Source organism: Periplaneta americana, chromosome 17 (assembly GCF_040183065.1).
Source record: "Periplaneta americana isolate PAMFEO1 chromosome 17, P.americana_PAMFEO1_priV1, whole genome shotgun sequence".
Classification (NCBI taxonomy): Eukaryota; Metazoa; Arthropoda; class Insecta; order Blattodea; family Blattidae; genus Periplaneta; species Periplaneta americana.
Window position 1 is genome coordinate 50,458,504 of NC_091133.1, and position 25,567 is coordinate 50,484,070.

General features: G+C 36.5%; 1 protein-coding gene across 3 annotated transcripts in view; it reads right to left on the reverse strand.

Moving 5' to 3' along the window:
* Nucleotides 1-13,087: 13,087 nt before the first annotated feature.
* The window catches only part of LOC138692879 (transient receptor potential cation channel protein painless-like), a 45,191-nt gene continuing 32,711 nt past the window's right edge, over nt 13,088-25,567 (reverse strand). For all 3 annotated transcript variants that reach the window (XM_069816186.1, XM_069816184.1, XM_069816185.1), the window contains one exon: nt 13,088-19,012. In XM_069816186.1, the coding sequence (XP_069672287.1) occupies nt 16,000-19,005 (3,006 nt within the window). In that variant the 5' untranslated portion in view covers nt 19,006-19,012 and the 3' untranslated portion in view covers nt 13,088-15,999. The remainder of the gene's footprint in view (nt 19,013-25,567) is intronic.

The following is a 25,567-nucleotide window of genomic DNA, read 5'->3' on the forward strand; positions in this document are numbered from 1 at the left end:
TAAATCCAGCACACCTTTCTTAGTCCAATACCAGATGCATTCAAAAAGAACACGAGGAAAACGGAAGAAAGAATTTTTAATATCACATCAACAAATCCATTTGTTTTTTGCATAAACATTTTAGCACTTTTTATTTACATATTTATGTTCAAATCTAGAGTTAATCTTTCTATGTGTATTTACTTTCTGTTTATCTTCATATTATGAAGAAAGTGTATTTTATAATGGAGTATTTATTCATAATTTGTTCCTCATCAACACAGCATAATTACATGCATAAATTATGACGCCAGATACCGCATTGTTTTCGCTACGCCGGCTCGCGCTCTTTTCAATAACGTATTTGCCGGGAAGAAAATCAACCCTGGCATGGAACAAATATTCGTTATTTAGTGCTGCCATCTCGAATCGAGTTGTCAACTGAATGGCACGGATAAGACCTTTCCTCTTGCCATTTACAACCCCGTGAAGCTCCATCGAATGGATTACAAAACACTTTTGCGCATTCCCATACAGAGGTAGTTAGCAACTGGCTCGAATGACAAGGATATGTGCCGTGTACAGCTATGCAGCAGCGCATGGGCGAGCGAACGGCATTGTTAAGGCTGGTTCACAATAAATCGGAAACGAGAATCGGAACGAAAACGAAAACGGTAAAATTGTTAAAATGTATACATTTAAATGTGAGCATTCACAATTAACGAAAAGCTTGCCGGAGGTCGAGATCGGGAACGGAGAGTTGGCCAAGTTTCAACTTTGGCGTTCACGTTTCCGATCACAGTCCACTAGATTCATTCTATTGCCATCTAAAAGCTATTTTGTCTTCGTATATTTTGTAGCAAGAAGACCGTGACATAACCTATGCATTATTTTGTTCTGTGCTGTGCATCATGGAGCAAGTTTTATTTGATGAGATTCTAATATTGAAATCCTCACATTTACGATAAGCGGCGCGCCTCGTATAAGATGAGAAAATAAAGGAGAATACGTGGCTTTCAATAGCTGCATCTTTGAACACCGATCGGAAGCGAATCATATTTTATTACTGTACTGGTTGTATTACACACCACATATTCACGCTTCAATTCAATAACTACTGTTGTCTTCATTTTTGTTCTATTACAAATGTTTCTTCTCTAATTATTTTACGTTATGATAGACTTGAAATAGGTTGTGATAATAAAGGTGCAAGGGCATATTTATAGTACCGTACCTAATGAAATGTTTCAGTTGAAATTTCGAAGTTGGTTAACCTGTGTTTATGTTGGCTGCCTTGTACTCATGAGAGAATGCCATTGGTCAATTATACACAAATAACATCAGAATGCGTAATATCGACTTTACATATCGTTATTGACATACATATCGATATGCTTAGTCGTCTACGTTCTCGGTTTATTGTGTATCAAAAATTTTCATATTCACGTCCTCTGCTTCTCGTTTTCATTCTGGTTCTTGTTCCCGGTTTATTGTGAACCAGCCTTTAGTCTAACACGGCGCGGCGCGGTAGTTCAAATCGATGTTCTGCTGGATTCACTCCATGATAAATCCATATTTTTTATAATATTTGAGATCTTATAGCGTTCTGAATGTAAGTTAAAAATAAGATTTAATTATATTTTATTTAGGCAGTGCCATGGCACAAGGGCACTACCCCTAAAGCCGTCCCTGATAGGTACTTTACTGTTTCACTCTTTCAGAAGCAATTACAACGTTCTGCTGAACTCAAATGAACTGCATAAATATATTCTAAAGCAGGCGTTCTCAACCTGGTGCTTGCGAGCATCGTGGTGTTCTTTTAATGGCATTTGATGCTATCGTTATACGAGTGAAAATGTGCTAACGAGCACGAACGCTCATGAAGTCTTTTTTTCAATGCAAACTTTCTTATACGAGTCAGAGAAAATTGTGTTCCTATCCATCCATTATACTATTTTAGCGACCTAATAGGCTTTCTGTATTTAATCCCTTTCAATTAAGTGTAGACTTAGTCAGATAATCAAGATTATTCAAGAGAATATATGGCTGCTGGTGAGGAACTTGAATTGATAGATCTCCAATCCTTTTCAGCGCTGAAATATTTGCTTCAAAAGGAGAAATTCATAGCCTTTGGGAAGTAGAAGACATAAAAAGATTCCAAATACTGCAGAGTGTTTCTCTCAAAAGTCTAGCGTTGTTCGGGACGACCTACCTATATGAAAAACATCCTCAGTTATGAAGTAACTGAAGAACAAAGCATGATCACGATTAATTGATTCGCATCTAAGCGACGTCCCTTTGGACATGACTGAAATTTTGAATAACATACAAGTTCAAGGATCTCATTACCCTGATGAGTGTTTAAAAAATATATATTTTATTTGTTATTTAATTTATTCATATATTAAACTTATTCGACGTCATGGTGTTCGCTCACTTAGTGTTAAGTGTGGACGATGCTCACAATCTTAAAAAGGTTGAGAACCCCTGTCCGAAAGATTTAAAATGCAACGAACATCTCCGAGAAAATTTTTATTAACTACCATACAATACTGTAGAATTCAAGCCAGAGCTCCCAGCCATAGTAAGGGCATTTCCCTCTGTGATGTCCCTACGTCGGATATCCTGCAGCCTCCACGTCACAGAACCTATTGTGTGTCCGGCTAAGAGTCCGACACAGGGACGAAGCCTGAAACAATTCCAATTTTAGGAATAAAAGTAACAGTAGGCCTAACTAATTTCGATGAAGATACTCCTAATTTTTAACGATCTATTCTCACAAATTATTAACATGTGTTTTAAACCCTGATAACGCAAAAATGCAGATGCAGTACGTCAGTCGACATAACGCCTGCCTAGGAATGTTTCGAACGATTTAACTGAAATGTTAATAATCAGTAAAAATTCTCCAAATAAAGATTAATTTTTCATATAGACTAGTTTAAAAAAAATGTTCACTTCATTAACAATGTTTTATAAAGTCCGTCAAAAACTTATCTTATATAATAGCGTGATATTTTTATTTCATTCTACTTGATGAACGTTTTCGGTTTTCATAAACCATCTTCAGACCACATTACCTCTATTGAACTGATGCTGCATACTCATTCCATTGGATTTCAACGATTCATAATTATGCAATAATTAATTTGTAAATGCAGTTTTCATTATAGTTATCATGTAAAAGGTCATAAGAAAATAACCGCTCATATTTGAAAGGACTGTATATGCTGCAAAATAACCTTCATTTTAGACTATTTTAATTTAATACGTTAACATTTTAAATATGTACATTCATTAACGTTTTATGATATCCTGTATTTTATATTTTAACATAATATGGTTAATGTAACCCATTGCACATCAGTATAACAGTTCAATAGAGGTAACAGTGATCTGAAGATGGTTTATAAAAACCAAAAACGTTCATCAAGTAGAATGAAATAAAAAATATCACACTATTATATAAGATAAGTTTTTGACGGACGGACTTTATGAAAACATTGATAATTAAGAAGTTTATCGGAACAAAAAATGGGTATAAAATTCACTTCATTAAGCTGAAATCGTCGTTGCAACCTTCGACTGAATGAATTTAGACTGATTTATCACATTATCATATAAAACATTTACTGCTATTGATATTAGTGCTAGTTTTATCTCCAAGACTCATACATTTACGTAACGTCAAACGTTTTTCTAAAAATAAAGAATCCTCGAAACAACGAACAAGATAAGAAATACGCACAATCTATCGCAGCTTGTAACAAAATTTGATGTCATTATATAGAGTGGCGCAGATGAAAGTAGCCCGTTTAAGTATAGAGTAAACACAGAAGAAAATACAGAAGGGAAGTGCTGAAAAGGACTCACCTTTTATAGAGGATATTAAAAGTGGCTCCCTGTAGCAGCAATACACAGCTGTGCACGTGACAATACGTGCAGAAAGAATTACAATACTTTTCACACGACTTAGTTCATATATCTCGTCTTTTTCATGGCTACAGTATTTTGTTTGGACGAATGTAATATTTAACTTACCATAACAGGGACTGAGTCTTAACATTACAACTAGGCCTACGAGCGAATGACTTGTATTGTTTGGCGACTAAAAAACCTTGACCTCCAAGAAACAAGATGAAAAGATTTAGCTTATAGATGGGGAGGAAGTGCCAGTTACAAAAATAAGCAAGCTGATGGTTTTCGTTTTTGCAGTCATGCAAATATCCCGAGCACTTTTCAGAACTATTGAAATTAGCCGAGTTTTATTTTAGCATTCCTTGCTATAACGCTAATGTAGGTAGAATATTTTCTCTTATGAACACTCACTCAGTGGTCTGATGAGTGTAACAGATTAAAAGTACCATGGATTAAAATAATATTGTTATTACAATGTAACACGAAAAACTTCAATTGTAGTGAATTATATGGCAATATTAAGAAAAATAAGAATCTGCTGGGATGTATAATAAAATCAGAAAAATATGACTGGTGTGCTTAATTATGTAAAAAATAAACTCGTTTCTTTATATTTGTACATGTTGTTTAGTCAACTGTCCAAAGACAGGTCTGGATCCTACAAGTGATACCAACAAGGTATCACTCATAAGGCAACTAGGCTAGGAGATAATGTGGTAGAGTGGCCAGTTTTTCCCTCTCCATTGCATACATCGCCGAATAGCTACATATTACATAATCAGACTTCAGATGCATACAAACAATTGTTCTTCCTCTGACAAGTGAGATGTACTGCCTGATTATTATAGATCTACATATCAGCTAGAATCTCAATCAGAGGTGTACGTTATTACTTTATATCCCTCTGAACTGCATCCAGCATCAATCCCGAAACGTTTTGATTTTACTTGTCTTATATATGGCAACCCTAGTCTTAGATTTATTGTTGTTGTAGTTTAGTGAGCTGTCCGAAGACAAGTCTGAACCTCACAAGTGATACTAATAAGGCACCACTTATGAGGCAACTAGGCCAGGAGGTAATGCGGTAGGGTGGTCAGTTCCTTTCCCCCTCCATTGCATACATCGCCGATTATCTGCATATTACACTAATCAGAATTCAGATGCATACAAACAATTTAGATTTAAATGAATTAAATTGTTAACTGCCTCCCATTGAAGGTAGCCCAGAAGGACTCAGTATACTCTCCTACATGAATTTTACAATATTAAATGTTTACATAAATTTGTTGACAGAAAATTAAAATAAACATATATGAATTATAAAGTGAAGAAAAAGAAATTTGGGACTCATCTCTACATATACCTTCTTGCCAACACCAATTGCACTGACAAATACAATAAGCCTTCGGGCTGCGGAACATTCGGAACAGAGGAGAAAAATATGACGACAAATTCTAATGCTGAAATCTCAGCATGGGGACACTGTATCTTATTTCATGCATGGCAAACATTGTTCTGAGTTGTCTTACGTGAATATCAGGCACTTTGTTTTTACCACGTCACGGTACTGACACCTTGTGTATATAAGTAGAAACAAATGCAGGACAAGCTTAAGGAACATTCCGCTAGGGATACAAACGTTGACAGATAAGGCAATTGAAAACACGTGACAATCAAAGACGAAATGTTTTCCTTGGCATCTTGCGAACATTTCAACGCATATAGCGTGGTATACTCCCTCATGAAACAAATGAGAGGAATATAATTCGTGTGAAAACGCATATACGAATGTAATATTCTTGTGATTGACAAAAGGGAGTGCGTCCGTAATCTTAATGTTTAAGTCCAATATGCCATCTAGTTGATATAATCGAACTATACAAGGATGTACCTCGGTGACTCAATCGACTGCACGATATGCAAGCAGTAATAGATTTGATAATAGTGAGATTAACATTTTATATCCATCATTTTTATTACCAAAAATGTTGCACTTAATCTGTTGATCAAATATATTTTACATTAATGCAAACCAAAGTGGATGAGAACTGAGAACTGCAACTGTGGCCGTGGGATACACAGATTACAGGTGGTGACTCAAATGCAAGTGCATTATAATAATATAATGCCAAGAATGCTATCTCCCTAAAAATTCACCGTTCTTTTCCGAGTTTGAATCTCCTCGGACACAATGGCACTACTGAAGACAATCTTCATTCATGTTTATGATAGTCTGACTGAGCAAAATAAGTACAACATTTCTTTGTATTGTCATTGGGAGTCCATTTACCTTAAAGTTTTATTCTTTCTTTTTCTTTAAGCAGAACTATGTCTTTCTCCTCACTAGATATGGATCAGGGATCTTGGGAATTGATAGCCACATAAAAATTCAATTCCTCTCCCTCTACAGAAGATAATATAAGGAGAACTAGGGTACAAGGAAAAGACAAGGAGAACACGGAGAATCAAGGAAAAAGGGGAAGACAAGAAGAACAAGGAGAATAAGTGGAAGATGGAGAGAATAGGGGAATTAAAGAACAAGAAAAACAAGGGAAATACAAGAAGAATATGGGGAATACATGGAGAACAATGGGAATACATGGAGAGTTTTTAAAAACTCTTAAATTCAAGTCATTGCACGAAGCGAGCGAGTGGCAACGTCTCGGCAGAATACATTGTATAAAAAATACGTACAGTGACTCAAGAGTTCGTTGACCTCTTACATCTGTATGACGAATAGAACCTATTAGCGACAATGTTGCTGGACTGCTCGAACATCAAACTTAATTTTCTATTTTTTATAATTAACCGTGCATTTAATCACAAAACGTGAAATAGATTTTCTATTCGTTTACGTGTATCCTATCGTCCCTTTCAAGCTGCAAGGTCATTTCATTTCCACTCTGTTTAATTGTTGAAAAGAGTATTCTTGGTACAGAAATTAGAACAAAAATAAGCTTTGCTATTATAGTGTAGTATATAGGAAATAAAATTAGTTGTAAAAGGAAAGAAAGATTCAGCTGACGAAAAAAAAAAAAAAAAAAAAACATCGAAACTAGTCAATCAGGTACAATAACATCTTTTATTTTAAATGTTAACACAGTGAGATCGTTATTTAATAATTTAAATAACTCAACAGTTAATAATTTGAGCATAACTGCTGTTGAAACTATGAAATGGACTCAAACAATAACATATATAAGTTACTTTAATGTTTAAATTAATAGAACTCAATTATATACTGATCAACTGTCCCAGATATTCAGGTCTCACGTCTTCCAACACGATAAAAAAAAAAACAGACTAAGTGTAACCCATGTCCGGAAACACGTTTACAATACAACTTTTAATATCTCACCATTATTAATCTCATTTTAGTTAAGTGTCACTAGGACACTAAGTTTTGTAACTATATTTTTTGCACAATTGTATTTTACAGCTATTGCTGTTAGGCCTTGAAAGTTAGAATTCCCATATAGAAACTTGTTGCTAGGGAAACCTTTTTCCTAACATAAAACTGTACTGAAATAGATCCATTACAGTGCACTTATTGTTACTTAGTTACCATTATAGTGCAGTTTTGCGAAGGCTTTGGAATAATATTGTTCCAAATTTTCAATGCAAAATATATTGTACTTGCAGTTTTAAAAATATGATCGTGCAAAAAATGTTCTATAATACATGTTTGTGATTAATATTAATTAGATAGACCTCATTATCTAAAACCGGTAAGTTAAGGAGAATATAATATGTTCATTATTTGTTGTAGGCCTGTTATTATTTCATTTTTCCATATACAGAATGTCCTATGATTTCTTCCACGTTTGTATAAGTAAGTTTAAAACAGGAAAGCAGTGTTTATGTATTAATTGGATTATTATTAGATGGTTATATAAAATTTAATTAAATACTAGCTAGTATCTGAAACCATACAAGTTAAGGAGAGGCTAGGTTTATTATTTATTATAGCTCACTATTCTATAATTCATTGCATTTATTAGTGAGGTATATGCTGCAAAACATGTTCTGATTTCTTGTTGTTTTGTATGAGTGTAACACAATATCTGTTACTTAAGATCAGTTTAATTCTTTTTGCAGTGGTAGGCAAACAAAGTTCATTTTGCTCTCACCCCTTCTTGTTCACCGCTGCTGCCTGTAGAATAGGTTCATTGCAACCAGTCAGCGCTTGATCGCACGCAGAATCGTCTACGTGCACTTGACCTTGACATCGCTGCTCTAGACAAAGCACTTCACTAGTCTCTTCCCTATTCTTTTCGCAGTGGTCCGCAGAAAATGCTCCTTTTAGTAAAATGCGACGTTTTGTTCATGCACAAAATTCATACTTTAATATCAACTTTTCAATCTAACAGAACCTCTAACATTGTAAATGAAAGTATGCTCTATTCTTTTCGCTACAGAATACGATATTTTATCTCAATTGGATACATTTTATATATGGTTTCACACTAACTCCAGTCAATGCACTTACCTTATCTTCATTTATCGGCATAATCTAACTGCTCCTGCTATTTCGTGTCTTTCATTTCAGAGGGCTTTAGAGCTGAGACAGACATAAATTTAAAGGTAATGCTGATGGTACTGCTAGTGCTGATGATTATAATAGATGATGTAATGCTATTATTGTTGATAATGGCGATGGTGGCGATGGCTGTGGTGTTCATGATGATATGGTTGTTCTTCCACAATTTAAATCAAATTCCTGCAAACTGGATGTTTACTTTAAATGCGAAAGAACTGGTCATGTTATTTCGTGTCCTGTACTGCACCATATTGCACTGAAAGATTATTTAAGCTGTACTATGAGGAATATAATTGAGGGGCTCAGTGGAAAAGAGTTCCATGCCACGAAAACTAAATTTTATAGGAGAAGCATTTATTCCACTGACATTCCTATCTTTAAGTGACGAAGAGACATTTATAAGTGCTCAACATGCCACAAGATTGGAAGTTCTTAAAAGAAGTCCTAGATGGCAAGATCTGTCGGATTATCGAAGAAATTAAAAATCAATAGGAATGTGGCATGGGCTCCTTTTTCACTGGACCCCTCAACTGTTGAGCGATTAGAGTATTTTCTAAGTCAAAGAACGTCACACTGCGCAAGTTCTGGGTCAAAAGTCTTGGTTCATACCATAAAGAGATATTCGTTTCTCTTTTCTATTACGTATCTATGCTCAGAAGAAATTAAAACATGAGAGTTACTATTTAGTATACAAATATACAGACGTAAAATTCTGTAGTTTTTATATAAAAAAACCTGAAATATGCAGCATGGCCGGAAGAATTCTACCATGTCATAAAACATCTGATGCATGAAACGAAACGAAGTGGTCGAGTGGTTAAGGTATTTGTATCTAGAATACGGGATCGATGGTTCGGATCCGACAGGATCAATTATGTTTTATATTTTTGAACATATAAAAATATAATAAAACCTAACCTCATAAATACACCCTTTTCATGTGGTTTCATATTACATAATTTGAGTTCCTAAATGTTATGGTCTGTAATATCATTTGCGGCATTTATCTTTCCACTATACTTTGGTTTAATTCCATACATGAATAAAATTAACTCATTCCAAAGAGATTGTAATAAATTATTCATGTTATAGTCTACTGTAAGCATGTAGAATTCGGTAATTCTAATTAATGTTTCAAAGAAACAGCCATTAAATAAATTAAAATATTTAATTTCATATTATTTTTTTGATGGTCTAAAAGTAAACATATCATTATACCTAATTTATTACTTCCCCCCTTCCTTTCGTTCCGCCGGTCGTTTGTGTAGAACAGTCATCGGCAGAATTGTACTCACGATGACATCAGGCAATGCAACCAGCAATACACATGACGTAGCATGGCTGTGGATAGGGTTGAGGACTTGCTCAGACATCAGTGGCGTGCAGCCATCACAAACTTCATATTTACTGTACCGTAACTTTCAAGGTGCCACAGAATTCTAAGTTTATGTCATAAGTAGCCAATCTCAAGATAGCGAATAATCTTTCATCTTTCAGCCGCGATCTTTGTTTTGATTTTGCAAGTTTCAATTAAAAAAAATCGTAACTGTAAGTGGAACCAAACACAGCCGCTATATTGTCGGCAAATAACCTAAGGGAAGCATATTTTTCCGTAGACAGAATTTTAAAGAAATTTAAACCACACACGTCTTTGCACCGCGTTTGTAAATATGCATCACTCTGTAAATCAGCTACTACCTGCTGCATTTCTGGCTTAACCTTGTTTATGTCTACGGTCAAAGGATTCGCAAAAATTAAGAAATCATTTTCAACATTTTTAAAATTATCGAATCTCCGTTGTTGGAACTCTGTTTGTATATTTAGATGAGCATAATTAATTATTTAAATTTTATTCAGAAATATCAGAAAGAGATGGTAAGCATGGAAAATAATGAAACTGTTCTCCCTCATACTTGATTTACAGATACCTATCATTGTAATGAATGATCGCACCATATCGTATTATCTACTACGTTTTTCTATTGCCCTTCGTACTGCAATTCGGATTTAAAATGTTCATAAATACCTGTGATCTTCTGATGCTCTTTATGACACAGGCTACATTATAATGACGTTTAATATTGTGCCCTTTAAAACTTTCCAGCACAATAAACATATACTACAGTTTCCATAAGCACAAGAAAAATACGTCTCCTCCCATTCTTCTTTAAATACAGGTTTCCTACTTTTGGACAGAGCTATGCTCAACTAGCTATATGTTACGCCACTGGTAGCTACTTGTACAATGTACCTGCAAAGGGCTGGTTGGGAGGGAGGATGTGTATTCCTTGTCTGCCCCTGCAACGTCACTTAGTAACAGACATCGCGGTGACATTTCTGCCGACGGCTGGTGTACAGGGTAACACACTGCAGTTGACTCTTCCTCCACAACATTATCCCCCTACCCTTATAGTACTCGAGGACAAATACTGTAATCACTTGATATGAGCGTTCAGCTTTCATTTGTTTCACAATGGCAGAGGTGAACGTTCGTCACAGGATAATTTTATTGTCTTCTGGGTGAATGGAGTTAGTGCTTCAGAGGCTGGTCAAAGATATGGCGTTACCGAATCCACGGCTGGGAGATAGGTTAAACGTTATAATGTTCATGAAGAAGTTGGAAACATTCAATTCCTGGCAGACCACGTGCTTCTTCAAGAAGACAAGGCGCTCCAAAATAACCATTTTAGAACCGCGTTGGAACTAAAGGCAGTTTTCCTCTCTCTCCAAAGACTGTATGGAGGAGATTAAGAAGCCGAGGAATCAGGTCTTTTCGTGCATTGAGAAAAGAACCAATAACCGAGGAATAAGCCGTGGATCGTTTAGCGTTTGCGAGTGATCGGGAAAACTTCGATTGGAGAAGTGTTATTTTTTCAGACGAAGTCATTGTCTTGACCACGAGCAACGGATCTGTTTGTGTATATCGCCGAGTCGGGCAACTATGGTTCTCTCTTCGTGGCTACTCTTGCCAGAAGTGATCGCGTTGAGTGTTGCATGTTGGGATTGGATCACTGTTGCCAACATATCACCCTACAATCTCGCTAACTTTTCAACAAAAAGTAGCTAAATCTCTCCAAAATTTGTTTAAAAAATCCTCAGAAATGTCGCTAAAATTAATAATAAATATTACTAAATAAAAATAAGAAAAAAAAACATAGGCTACATATGCGGAGAAAAATATCATATCCAGGTCGTCACTCTCTTCTGCGGAGTCTGATTGTATTGTTGACGGCTGTGATGTTGAGGTGGGAGGTGTGAGAACAACTGATTGTGAAACACTGCACTTGATCCAATCACTGACACTACACTTTCGGGCAAATTGTAAGTTTAGTGTGGAAATTTTGACCTAAGCGTTTGACCACAAATTTTTTTGTGAAACCTAACACTTTTTAAATGTTTATATTAAAATATATTAAAACCAGCAAAAACTAGTCTCATTTGCTTTTACACGAACTGTTGGTACAGAATTCCAAAACTCAATTTATTGCCTCGGGTCGGTTCGGAGTGGAAAACTTCCGCGTTGCGGGGAAGAACCAAGATTACATTAGCTGCAGCTCGCGACTCGTCACGTGTCAATCAAAGTTGCCTCCGTTTATGGGTTTGGAGCATGTAACTACAACGTCTTTGGTTGGAGCACTGGCATTGAGAGAGATCTTACCGGTGAGAATTATTGAATCAGTATCTTTCACCCCTGATCACAAATATATGAGATCACGGCTTTCACGTATGCATCATTAGACAACTCAGTCATGCACCCATGACTGTTTAAAACTAAGAAGTGCATGACTTCAGTTGAATGTTTTAACTTAAAAGAAAGAAAAAAATGTAAGGATATAAAAATCAGTATAAAAGTTGCTAATCGTATTTTACAAAATTTGTCGCCGAGACTGATTCAAAATTCTCTAGATTTAGCGACGTATCGCTAAATATGACAAGTATACAGGAGGAGGAATATTAGAACTCATCCACATGCTTACAGTATAATATGAATAATTATTAATGAGTTAATTATTGAATAATTTCAAGGGCAAAATTGTTCCGGGGCCGGGTATCGATTCCGGGACCTCTAGTTGAACGTACCAGCGCTCTCCCAACTGAGCTACCCGGGAACTCCACCCGACACCATCTCAACTTTTCCCTTCATATCCACACAACTCGCGTGGGCTGACGAAATGCCAGAGACCCACATCGAGTGCACACAAACTCTGTGTGACTTGGAATTGTGGTTTTCTGTTAACGTACACAGTGACGTATATATTATGCAAATCTAGTCTTTCAGGTGAAGCTCCCTGTAAAGCAGATTTGAATAATTTCAAGGGAAAAATTGTTCCGGGGCCGGGTATCGATCCCGGGACCTCTGGTTGAACGTACCAGCGCTCTCCCAACTGAGCTACCCGGGAACTCCACCCGACACCGTCTCAACTTTTCCCTTTATATCCACACAACTCGCGTGGGCTGACGAAATGCCAGAGACCCACATCGAGTGCACACAAACTCTGTGTGACTTGGAATTGTGGTTTTCTGTTAATTAATTCTGAGTTAATTATTGATGTAAAGAATTAAAGTGGAAAGATAAATAATGCTGCAAATAATATTAATAGACCATAAGTTTAGGAACTGAAATTAATATGAAGCCACATAAAAAGGATGTATTTATAAGATAAGGTTTTATTACATTTTACATATTTAAAAACATAAAACATAATTGATCTTGTAGAATCCGAACCGTCGATTCCGTACTCTAGATACATATACCTTCACCACTCGACCACTTCGTTTCGTTTCATGCACAATATGTTTTTGTAACATGGTAGAATTCTCCCGCCCTGCTACATATTTAAGTTTTTTTTTTTTGTATATTTGTATACTTATTACAAATAGTAACCCTTCATGTTTTAATTTTTTCTCCTCAGAATGAATCTGTAATATTTAAACAGGAAAGAGAAACGAATATCTCTTCATGGTATGGACCAAGGCTTTTGATCCAGAGCTTGCGCAGTGTGGCGTTCTTTGACTTAGAAAATACTCGAGTCGCTCAACAACTGTTACAATCCCCAAAGTACCTCTCGTCAGTCACCACCTAAGTGCGTAACATAGAAGGATAGTGGGCACGAAATAGAGGATTCAAATCAGACCATCTTCCTTTCAGTACAATCAATTCACGAACACTGATTTGGAAGTACCATGTGCTTGTGAAAAATTCAGACGACATAACATTATACAGTTTATTAGTTGTTGCATAAAATGTATAATGAAACATTATGTACTAAATTATCTAGCATTATTTATTTTTAAGGTGAAGCTCATATACCTAACAACTTATAAATCATTTTCCCTCATTACACTACGTATTTATTGAAAATACATACTGTACATATACAAACTCGTATATTATATTGTCTGATAAAAGCAATAAAGTATTTGTAAATTACAGTACTTACTATAAAAATAAAATATATTTAAGTTCCTTGTTAAAACATTCTATATTAACATAGGATATTTTCTTGAAATAAATGTTAAAATTGCATTCATGAAGCTATAAACCAACACAGTTATATAGAATATATAAAAAGTATTTTCACTGTGTATATCCGAAGGGCTCCAATATAAATTATTCTATTTAGAAATCAAAGTATCATATAAAAGTGGATTAATACAGTATTACTTTTAATCTCAGTAGGCCTATACATAATTTCAAAATACATAATTTTTACATTATCACTGAATTTCAGTGACAGTATTTTACACCTTACACAACATTACATCTAAAAGTTTTCCACTGTCCATTATTTATATATTATTAAACTAAAATAAGTATATCTGCATTGACATTGCAATAAATGCAACAAGTGAGATAAGGGACTAATTGTAAACTTTTTCTAATGTAACAGTAACAAGGTACTTCAAATGCATTTGTACATACAAGTAAAATATAATAGAACTTTCAAGGGAGTTTATTGTATTCACTTGAGAAAAAGTTTGGAGATGATTCCAATGATCGACGAAAATAAATAAAAACATATATAAGAACTTCGAACCTGATTATTAATTATGTTGTTCATGTTAGACTGAATAATCAACACTTGTTGAATGCAATACAAATGTTAACCATGTTAAGAAGGTTAGGTCAACTTCGTCCTAAGATAGAAAGAAAAAAAACGGGCAAGAGTACAAATAGAGATAATTCCAAAAACGTAGTATCAGCATATTTTTTTCACTCCCCTCATTTGTTCACCTGAAGAAAAAAAGTAGATCCAACCTTCAAAATATTATATATATTCCATCAATTAAAAATTAAAAATTAAATTAAAAACATATTCTGAATAATCTATCATTACACTCTCTCTTATTTGATCTTCCTCGAAATTCTGGGGAAAGGACAAACTTAAAATTTCAGCAAGGGCATCAGAAGTCATAATTCAACTCATTCTCCTAAACATGGGACTACATGGAAATAATATCGAACTGAAAGAAATATATGTATTATGCTTTTTATCTGTAAGGTAAAATTAGGACAATTTCAGTACTATTAATTGATTTTCTTGACTCGTTGTTGTTATTGCCTTTCCAACATTTCGTCATATTTACATTATAAACTATGTATTTGTATCCAGTTAATATAGGCCTAAGTGGAGAGTGACGAATTAAATCCAACAAGAAACTCTATGAACTATACTGTATAAAGATGCAGATAAAACTACAACGAATAAAATGGGTCGGACACATAGCGAAGTCAGATAATTATTTACCAGTCAACATATTCTATCTGCAATAACAGAGAGTAGAAGAGAAAAAGAAAGACCTAAGATCAGGTGAGAAGGAGGAATAAGTCTTAAGTAAAAGATACAAAACTCAAGGGTAAATCTAAAGACAGAGAAGCCTAGCGGAGTCTCTGAGAAAGGTTAGGTATGTTTCTAAGCAGAATGTGGCGTCACTGATGATGATGGTGGTGATGGCGATTATGATGATAATATTTGTATACCATTTATTTGGAACTAGATCCACACTTCAAGAGTGTCTTAACTTACATTTTTGGAAAGGAGAACATAAATAATCTGAAAACTATCAGAGGCAAAGGAAGTACCACATATTGAGAATAATAATCGATTCAATTTAGGGCGAGAGCAAACAGTGCTAGACATAGACTATGCATAAAATTAAATCGGAGCATTATTATTGATATCTTTGTTGTAAATCTCAAAACAATGTATGACACTTAATGACTCATTACAGTGTGTTCATACATAAAAGGAGTCCACACCTGTGGAGTAACGGTCAGCGCGTCTGGCCGCGAAACCAGGTGGCCCGGGTTCGATTCCCGGTCGGGGCAAGTTACCTGGTTGAGGTTTTTTCCGGGGTTTTCCCTCAACCCAAGAAGAGCAAATGCTGGGTAACTTTCGGTGCTGGACCCCGGACTCATTTCACCGGCATTATCACCTTCACCTCATTCAGACGCTAAATAACCTAAGCTGTTGATAAAGCGTCGTAAAATAACCTACTAAAATAAAAAAAAATACATAAAAGGTTCATGCTAATCTTTATATGCAAATTGATCACTTTGCTCATTTATTATCTAGACTGCTGTTAGAAGAACTGGGTTGAAGAAGGGTGGCCAAAATTTTCTCTAGCATAACCTCCGTTTCTTTGTAGGACTTCTCCATAGTATCAAACCTCTTCTTATATTCATCCAATTTTTTATGTTTTTCTTCCACAATTTTATGCAGTTCATCCATTTTCTTCTGGCTCTGAGCGAGTAATAACTTCACTTGTTCCATTTCCGAAGACTTGCCACGGTTGTTTATAATCTCCATAGCTCTTTTTAGAATCCCAGAATCGAGAGTGCAAGCTCCACAGCCTGCTGGACAACAACGGGATGTCTCTTCCTCCAGTTCTTGGCGTTTCTTCTGGTGGCTGGTGAAAAGAATTCTGGAGCCACGATTGGGGAGGACACGTATCTTATTATTGGGAACTTTATCTGGGAAAAGTCGAACCCTGTCAGTAAAGGATTTTAAAGAATAACCTCTTTCTGGCCAACAGCAGCATATTTCCTTCAAAGTATTGATAAATGGGACTGGGGAACCTTGAAATAAACTTTCAATATAAGACATGAGCTTCACCCGCGACACATAACTCACTACTTCGGCGTCATCTCTTATAGCCTGAGTGTCACTGACAGCCAAACCATTCAAGAGATTAAAGAGAACAATTGCAATCAAGAATATGAACAAGACAAACACAACGTGACTTGTACCAGGAAACGACACGAATGGAATAGATGCAGCATCAAATTCGCCAGTGAGCATAACAACCGTTTTAAATACTGAATTTCCAGGATGCAGGAAAAAGTTTTCTTCGGAATCTCCTTCTTCACCACATTCGGTTGCACCACCACAGTCACGGAATAAAGTATAAAAACTCAGCGCAAATGCAACGATCAGGATAGCATACCAAGCCAGGAATTTCAGAAAGTTCCAAGACACTGTTTTGAACATCTCAATGTTGGTTGATAGGCGGGGATGACGCCCGATGAGAAGGACAAGTTCAGCCCATGACGCAAGGATAGCAACAGCAGAAACGTGAGGACGGGCATGTATATGAACCCAGCCACAGAACAGAATGGTGGCAGTGGCCAGGATCAACAGCAACTCCAGGTAATTCTCAGGACTATTCAGATATCTTACTGGACGTACGAGAAACTGAAACAATTCTCTTAGTATTAAACAAATGAGAAAGAATATTAAGAGACCCCAGGAGAAGCCAGAGTCGTTTTCCTTACTATTATCTGCAATTTCAGTTTCTGGATGAGCTGTTGTGTTCCTATTTATCAGACTTGTGTTGGATGTGTCTTCACTTGTTTCAACATTTTGTGGTCTACCATAGCTAAGTAAAATGTACAATGTTAACAGTGCTACGAACAAGATATAAAATATAAGGTTAACATAAAAGAAAATGCGAATTCGATGCCACTTGAGGTCCAAAAAACTGGTAAATATAGGATGTTTCAAAAGATACCTCAAATCTCGAGATCGGCTGATGTACAGCAGAGGTTCAGTCTCTGTAATCGTGGTGCTAGAATGACTACGTACTGGAGGTTCGCCTGCGTCCTGAGAGTTGTATAGTGGCAACGTCGTTAACTGTGAGTTCCGTCGTTGCTGTGTGTTTTCACTTTGTGGTGGAACAAGAAACTTATAAGAAAAAGTAACTTCATACGAATCTTCTCTGGGGAATTCACCATTTGTGTCCAGACATTCATTTAAGAAACTTTCCAACATTCTTGGTGATATGTTAGCCAAAGGTGGTTCATCGAAGACATTTTTGATACCAATATAAGCACCGTGTTTTAATAAAGTCGAAACGGCATACTCATCTTCATTCTTAGCAGCATAGTGCAACGCCGTGTTTCCTTTCATATCTGTGGCGTTAATGTCTAGTTTGAGATTAGGAAGATATTTAAACAGAAGATCGAGACATCCCTTGTAGTCTCTGTGAACTGTGGCGGTATCCGCCCTAGGTGAAGTTAAAACTGCGTGGAATGCAGTTCCTTTTCCTCCAGTAGAAACTGACAAATCCAAACATTCAGGGCCACGTTCTAAAAAGAGGAGAAGTACATTTGGATGTCCACTGTAACAAGCTAAGAGAGCAGGAGGTCGTCTCTCCGTTGGACAAGTTGTGTTGACATTCACACCTCTGTCCAATAAAGCTCGTGTTTCGGTAGTCAGACCGTTCTCGGCACAATACTGAAGCAACGTACGACTTCCATCCCCCTTCTCCAGCTCTGCAGTTGGAAGGTTTTCAATTGCCTTAACAAATGAACTACAGTCACGGTGGTACAAATAATTAAAGAGGACACTAACATCCACATTTCGTTTCCTGTCTTCAACATTTCCTGCCTCGGGCAGTAACTCAGCAAATTCTGGCCATTTATGAATAATCGTTTCCCTAGCAGTCTTACCATTCAGAGCTTTCGTATTATCCACATCAATATCGTCACCAGCATGCTCTAGAATTGTCTGTACTACGTCCTTGGCATCATTTTGAGCTGCAAAATGTAAAGCTGTGTAGCCTTTCCTATTAACAATATTAGGATTAATTCCGTCCTGATTCATAAGAAGTTGAATGCAGTGTTTATATTTGTTTATCACATCTTCCGTTTCACCTTTTAGTTTATGTTTAGCTATAACATGAAGAGGCGTGTTTCCGAAGTTGTCCTTAATGTTAATGTCTATCTTCGAATTTGAGAGAAGCACTTTTAGGACTTCGTCTCTGGCAGAGTCAACTGCAACATGAATTGGCGCTTTCTTATGTACGCGGTTGATACTGTTGGCATCTGAACCGGCATCTAGAAGGGCTTTAACATACTCAGATCCATCCTCTTCTTTGCAGGCGAGATAAAGGCACGTGGCGTGGTAAGGATCATCATAGAAGTTGTCAGGAAATACATTAACTTGTTTGAGAACGTCGCAGAAGGAGGATAGGTTTCGGGAAAGCCAAGCGTCCAGCAACTGTGCGTGGGGGTCTGGAGAGCATAGGCTCCCCATTCGGTTAAGTTCCACCTTCTCTTCTGTCATGTTACCGCTGAAACAATGAAAAAATGACATGAATAAAGAAAAAAACACCTGAAGCATTTCAATATGCTCTCACAACGTTAAATTGAGTAAGTAAATCTCGCTTTTGGTTACTCTGGCTTTTTAAAACCATTTTAGTGAATTCTTTGGAATTTTCTTTTTGTATACAAACATAAATCTCGAAATAGAACATATTCTTCAGTGCTGTCATGCGGACCATACGCGTCTTTATATTATGCTTTATATCATGACTTTTTATATTACTTCACTTGAAAGATGAACAGTCATTCGGGTTGTTACGTTTTTAATGCACATTAATAATTTTAAACAAGGTTGTCATAGCATCATTTCTCATTGTACTAACTATAAAGAGAAAGAAGAATGTGAAAAAAGAAAATTTCTAGATTTTCACGGAAGTGCGTGTTTTCAGTATTTTTTAAAAAGAAAAGCCATTTTCGGGCACCATCTTCTGTATAGGCTATCTGCTACAGTAATTGCTTCTAAAGTAGGTCTATAGTAATGGAAAGATTTTGTTCACAATCAGTTTATCCGGGAACTCTGCACATGAAATACTATGATTTTTGTAAAACGACACTGGCTCTTTATTTCAATTGTTCGTACGATACCTATCTTCAGTATTTGTAATTTCAGGCCTGTATCTTGGAAGTGAAGTCGAACTGACCCCGGTGTACAATGAACTTTTGCTTACAACGACTAGTACGAACACGCTGACAAAACTTCCCGGTTTAGCGATGCAACATTCTGTATATCCGTTTCAAAAGGCACGAGATCTTTCGAAAAACTGTCGGTCTGCATGAAATGAACTCGAAAGCTGTGGGTGACAACTGCAGCAGAGACACTTGCAGTATCTATATCTGATTATGACATCAGCTTCATAATACGATCCAGATTTCTTGCATAATTTATTGTTGATAATCCTCACTAATACTCTAGGACATCTAACATAATTATGTGACTAATAGTTTACGTAAGGAGTGTCTATATACAAACACATGCCAAAGTTTCCAACGTACTGGATAATCGAGCTTATGTTATCTGGACATTCCTGTCTCTTATCATGACCCACACACGTATTTTTAGTAACACATCCTTCCCTATTCAGATACCAATGTCGTTTTATAAGAAAATATGACATCACGAATATAAAACTATTCTCTGTTAAGTAGCTAAAAATAAGTGAAATATCTTAGATATCAAACCAGTATCAAAAACGACGGCACGTACGCCACAAGAAACCGCGTGGATTCCCGCACGAGAGGAACCAGGAAGATTAAAAAACCGAGAACGCAACACATTTAATATAAATTAATTTTAAACTTAACAGGCGTTCATCTGAATTACATCAGGATTTAACATTTACTTACTTACTTACTGGCTTTTAAGGTACCCGGAGGCTCATTGCCGCCCTCACATAAGCCCGCCATTGGTCCCTATCCTGAGCAAGATTAGTCCAGTCTCTATCCTCCCTCAAATCCATTTTAATATTATCTTCCCATCTACGTCTTGGCCTCCCCAAAGGTCTTTTTCCCTCCGGCCTCCCAAGTGACATCTAGTTTTAATTAATATAAGTTATCAATTATATTAATCGAGTGACCAACAATGTGATTTTATTTCAATCATTTGTGAATGAAAATCTTGTTTCAAAGTGATTTCCGATAAGTGTTGTTCAAAATGAAATGAAATATTTACAAAGTTGGATAAAGCTTAATGCTATGGAGACAAACTTTCAGCAAAAAGAGTTAGGCCTATGCCCCTAATTTATAGATGAGTTTATCTTCTTATTATTACATTTATTTAAATATTTTCTTTTTGTGTCCCACCTGGTTCTAAGGCCAAAAGTCGCCACTGGAAGAGACACGTTATCCATATCCTTATGCATTCTTCCTTTGTAAATTATACGACAAAATTGTTTTGCGGAACTTTAAGTCACGTACGCTTCTATTTCAGAACTATGTATTGTTCCACATCAGTGTACAAAATAGTCTGATCCGAAATTCTATTGCTTCCGCCGAGTTTGAGCCCGCGAAACTCAGATCTAATGGTATAATGAACACGTGGTTGTAAAGTATTGTGTTAGTATATTGTCCGCACAGCATTTTACTGCCTAAGAATCCCCCTCCCCTCAGCTCTATAATACGAGCCGTATTTACTTTTAGGTTGGTAACTTTATGTCAAAAATTAAATTATGTGTATGTTGGAACTGCCTCAAAATTACTGTTAGGAATTTTCTATCATCTTACTCAGCAATCGTATTTTGTACAAGAGATAAAAACATTGGACTTGTAAGAGAGTAGGCTTCAGAAAATTTTTCTAAAAGCAAGAGAAATCTTCAATCGGTTCTTCCTGACTATTACACTTTTACTACGTCATACTACTTTTGACAAATAAAACGGTACAAAAGGACATGTTTATCGCTAAAATTTTATCACTTCCCTAGCATTATCACTTCCCTAGCATTTGTTTCTTTGGTTGCCAACATTTCAAACTGCAAATTCTTTACAGTACTATAAAACATGCTTTGCGATCGTCATTTGTTTCCCGCATAGATAGTCAACTGAAAATGGTGAAGCTAACATTAGTGAAATAGAATTTAAGAAGTCAATTAATATGGTACTGTATTAGAGTACTTTATTTCTTCTAATCTTTATATACTTTCTTTTAATAGTGTAATGGTCAATTAAATCCCACTCGAGTTTTGATTTTCTCTAGATAAATCAAAACTTCTAGTGAGATTACTGTTGATAAATATTATTTTTAAGAGTTATTTCCAAACAAAGAATTTGCATAGTTTAATAGTCTTACTTTTACTTTGGTGTTTTCAATTCAGTTTGAAACTCTGATAAGTTAGTCTGTTTTTCACTCGTTGTATGCATAGTTTCGTTTTTAAAATTTACCTATTTCTATCATTTCAATTTTATTGCAAAGTAATTAGGCTTATTTTGAGTTATATTGACAAAAATATATTTCCTTTGTATTCAGCTAGCGGCGTGGTAGAGGGCTGGCCTTGCATTCGGGAGGCCCGGGGTTCGATCCCAGGGCCGGCAATCCTAACTGAGGTTTTTCATGTTTTACTCAGTTATTTCCAGGCAAATGCCGGGATTCTACCTCTTGAAAGTCCGGCCATGGACGGCAATCCTTCCCTTAATCCTTTCATATGTGTGAGTGAATAATGTGTAATGTCTTAAATGTTTGTGTTGTATCGGAGGTGGCCCTGGCATTGAGCTGATCCCTCATCCGGGGAGGCCCTCCATGTCCTTGTGTGGCCAAAAAAGTATGTGTGCGATCCAATAGATTAATTCCTCTCCCGACAGGTCGCGGCCCTGTAAGGCCCGTGTGACGTGGGTCGTATAAATGAACCTAAAAGGGAGAGGTTAAAGTAAGGGAAAGAAATAGAGAAAGTATTCAGCTATCGCAATTTTATTTTTTGTTGGTTATTTTTAGTCACATATTAAATATATAATTGGCTCGTAATAATTATGCAAAAAAGTTCGTGGCGCTATAGTCCACGAAGGGCCAATTCCGATCAACCGGCTGCTGGCCTCGTCCGCATGCCGAATCATCCAACCAGAATGGAGGTATCGTGTGGTTAGCACGATGATCCCCCCCATTCGTTATAGCTGGTTTTCGAAACCGAATTTTCGCTACCTATCGTAGCTCCCCAAGTGCATCACGATGCTGGGTGGGCACCGCTCCGATACACTGGACGAAATTTCATGAGAAAATTTCTTCTCTCATAAGGACTGAAACCAGCGCGCATTCCGTAACGGGAATCCTAGGCAGGATGCCTTAGACAACAACGCCACGACGCGGGACAATAATTATGTTCAGATGCTCTAAAATTTATTTCATAATCTTAAATTACTGAATATTTTTCCCTTGGAGGCACTACACAACTCTTGTAACTAAGGCCTTCATCAGCTTCACCCTTTGGAGAACATACATGGGCACTCTTGCCAGTAGTCAATGTGCTGAACTGAAGATTACGGTGAGTAATGCTTTCAAATAGGCATTATAATACAGTTCAGGATATAGCAGAATCGCAGTTTTAAACCAAACAGAGCTCTTTCCTTGTCTCACTTGAAGACCGCCACCATAGTCCAAGTAAGGTTGTCGAGCTGCTGCACGAAAGGTAAATAGCCAACCTTCACCTCTGCTTTTGTTTGTTTTTCCATAGCAACTTAGCACGCTGCCAGGTTCAATCTAGATAGTGGCTTTTTAACACTTTCACGTGTTTAAAGTTGAACCGATTTTCAAACGTCTATTAATGACAGTTTAAACTCTCATCATTAGACGAACAGATTTAGTAAATATTTGACTATAATTATTTGTTTACTATGCCGCCTTTGCTTATCTTAAAAAGTACCAGCCTAGCATCAAGCAGGAGCAGATCAACACACGTCAAACCACACGCAAGGCTGTACTAAACTTATGGACCCGACAACTTCCATCTTGTAACAGTAATATATATCTATGATTTACATCAATTTATCAACCACAATTGAATGAAACGTTTTAACAACATAACTTACACTTTAATAAAAGATAGACATGTTAGTGACAAAACGATACTGTGCTTTAGTCCGTTGTCAAACATCAAGATCAACAGAAACTGCCCTATTCAACGAAGTCTAAACCGGCAAACACAGCCAACAAGTGTTCAAAGTGTTTTTAAACTTTTTAAAGTGTTTCTACAAAGTTTTCACATTTCTACGACTACATTTATAGTTGTAATAATAGTTTTATATATTTTAGATTATACCACACGAACTGCAAGTGATTTTAACCTAACATAACATGTATATCATAGATCAACTTAAGTTAAGTCTAAGCAATCACACTAGTATGACCCGAAAATCATCATATTAAGTTCCATCTAATAGGCAAGGTTTTCACTATAAATGTTAATTTAACACTTCACATCTGAAGATGATACACATGTATCGAAAACGTTAATGCAAATTATTTACTTTTTAAGATAAGCAAAGGCGGCATAGTAAACAAATAATTATAGTCAAATATTAATAGCTTATCGGCAAACTACAACATGAAATAGATTTAGTAAAGCAATGCTAAAGCTAACATTGTACTCTAGCGTTGTATACGAAGTATCTCCATACAACCCGCATCGGTTTGCTGGGCAGACCGGGTGGGAGTTGTCATGTAGGAAGAGATGTGACGTATGAGAGCAAATAAGCCACCCGCTTCCTGAGCGAGCGCTGGACCGAGGCACCAGCTGGACACAATCAAGCGACCGTTCCAATTTTAGTACTTTCAAGATTCATGGAAACAACGAACATCGTGTGTCCGTGGAGCACGTTGTTCCCACGGATTGGTGATGCATGTCAGTCGTCATGGTCACGCATCGCCTGCAGTCGACAGGATCTCAGTGCGTCAAAATGCATGTGCTCGAGTTGAGTAAACATGTGAGTTAATGATCGGCTAGCATTCAGTGAAAGAGAATGGTGGAACAAAAGAACATCTGAAATACAAATGTAGTGTTTTCTGCTGCAAAAGCATCGCACCTGGATTATACTTCCGGAAGAGAAGTGTAAATTTGTCTTCCTTTTCCAGGAATTTTTCTGTTTACCTTTCTTGAGTTTATCCTGCATTTTCTTACATGGTGGCCTTACATTATGCCAAGAAGTAGTGGCAAAAAAAAAAAAAAAACCGGACCGACCCTTGTATCTGATTTCAGAGCCTTATTCACTCCAGAGCACGAAAAACTGGTAACTAAGACTTTCGTGGTTCGAATCCTGCCTGGGAAGGAAACTTTTTTCTTGTTGTTCTTTATTCAAATTTATTCCCAATATTTTTCGATTGCAGCGATATTTTACTACTTAATTAACTTATTATTCTCAGAACATGAATTTTACCAGCAATCGAAAAGTATTGGGAATAAATTTGAATAAGGAACAAAAAAAAGTTTCCTTCCCAGGCATGATTCGAACCACAAGTCTTAGTTACCAGTCTATCATTCTCTGGAGTTAACAAGGCTCTGAAATCAGCTACAAGGGTCGGTCCGGTTTTTTTGCCACTACTGTACATGACGAAGGAGTCCAGATACTTGTGAATTTTTAGGGTCAGTCGGAATTGTTACAAAAGTTAGGACGAAAATGGTGACAAAACTTGAAAGTTGACGATAAGAGATGATGATGGCAAGACTGTTATAGAGTATGAAAATGTTTCCTCCCAACCGCAATCATGGAGTAGTGATCATAAAAAAAAACCTTTATTAGTAAAAAACAAAAATAATAGCAGATTAAATAGAATTCGCCGAGAAGAGTTTAAATAGCTTTGGGATTCTGTGGAAGAGTTTTATTTGCTGAAGTAAAGTATAGGTATCCCCTTTACCCAGCACAAAGTACCATTGAGGTACTGTATAGCTCCATACTTTCATGACTCTGGCACTAAAGTGAGATGCTGTGGTCGACACCACGATGCGATCGCATTTTACCTCCGGGAAAGATACTGATTTGACAGGAGGCACAGTGGAAGTTGGGGCCATTCTGGGAGTTATGGCAACAAGAAAAATCCCGCCATCTTC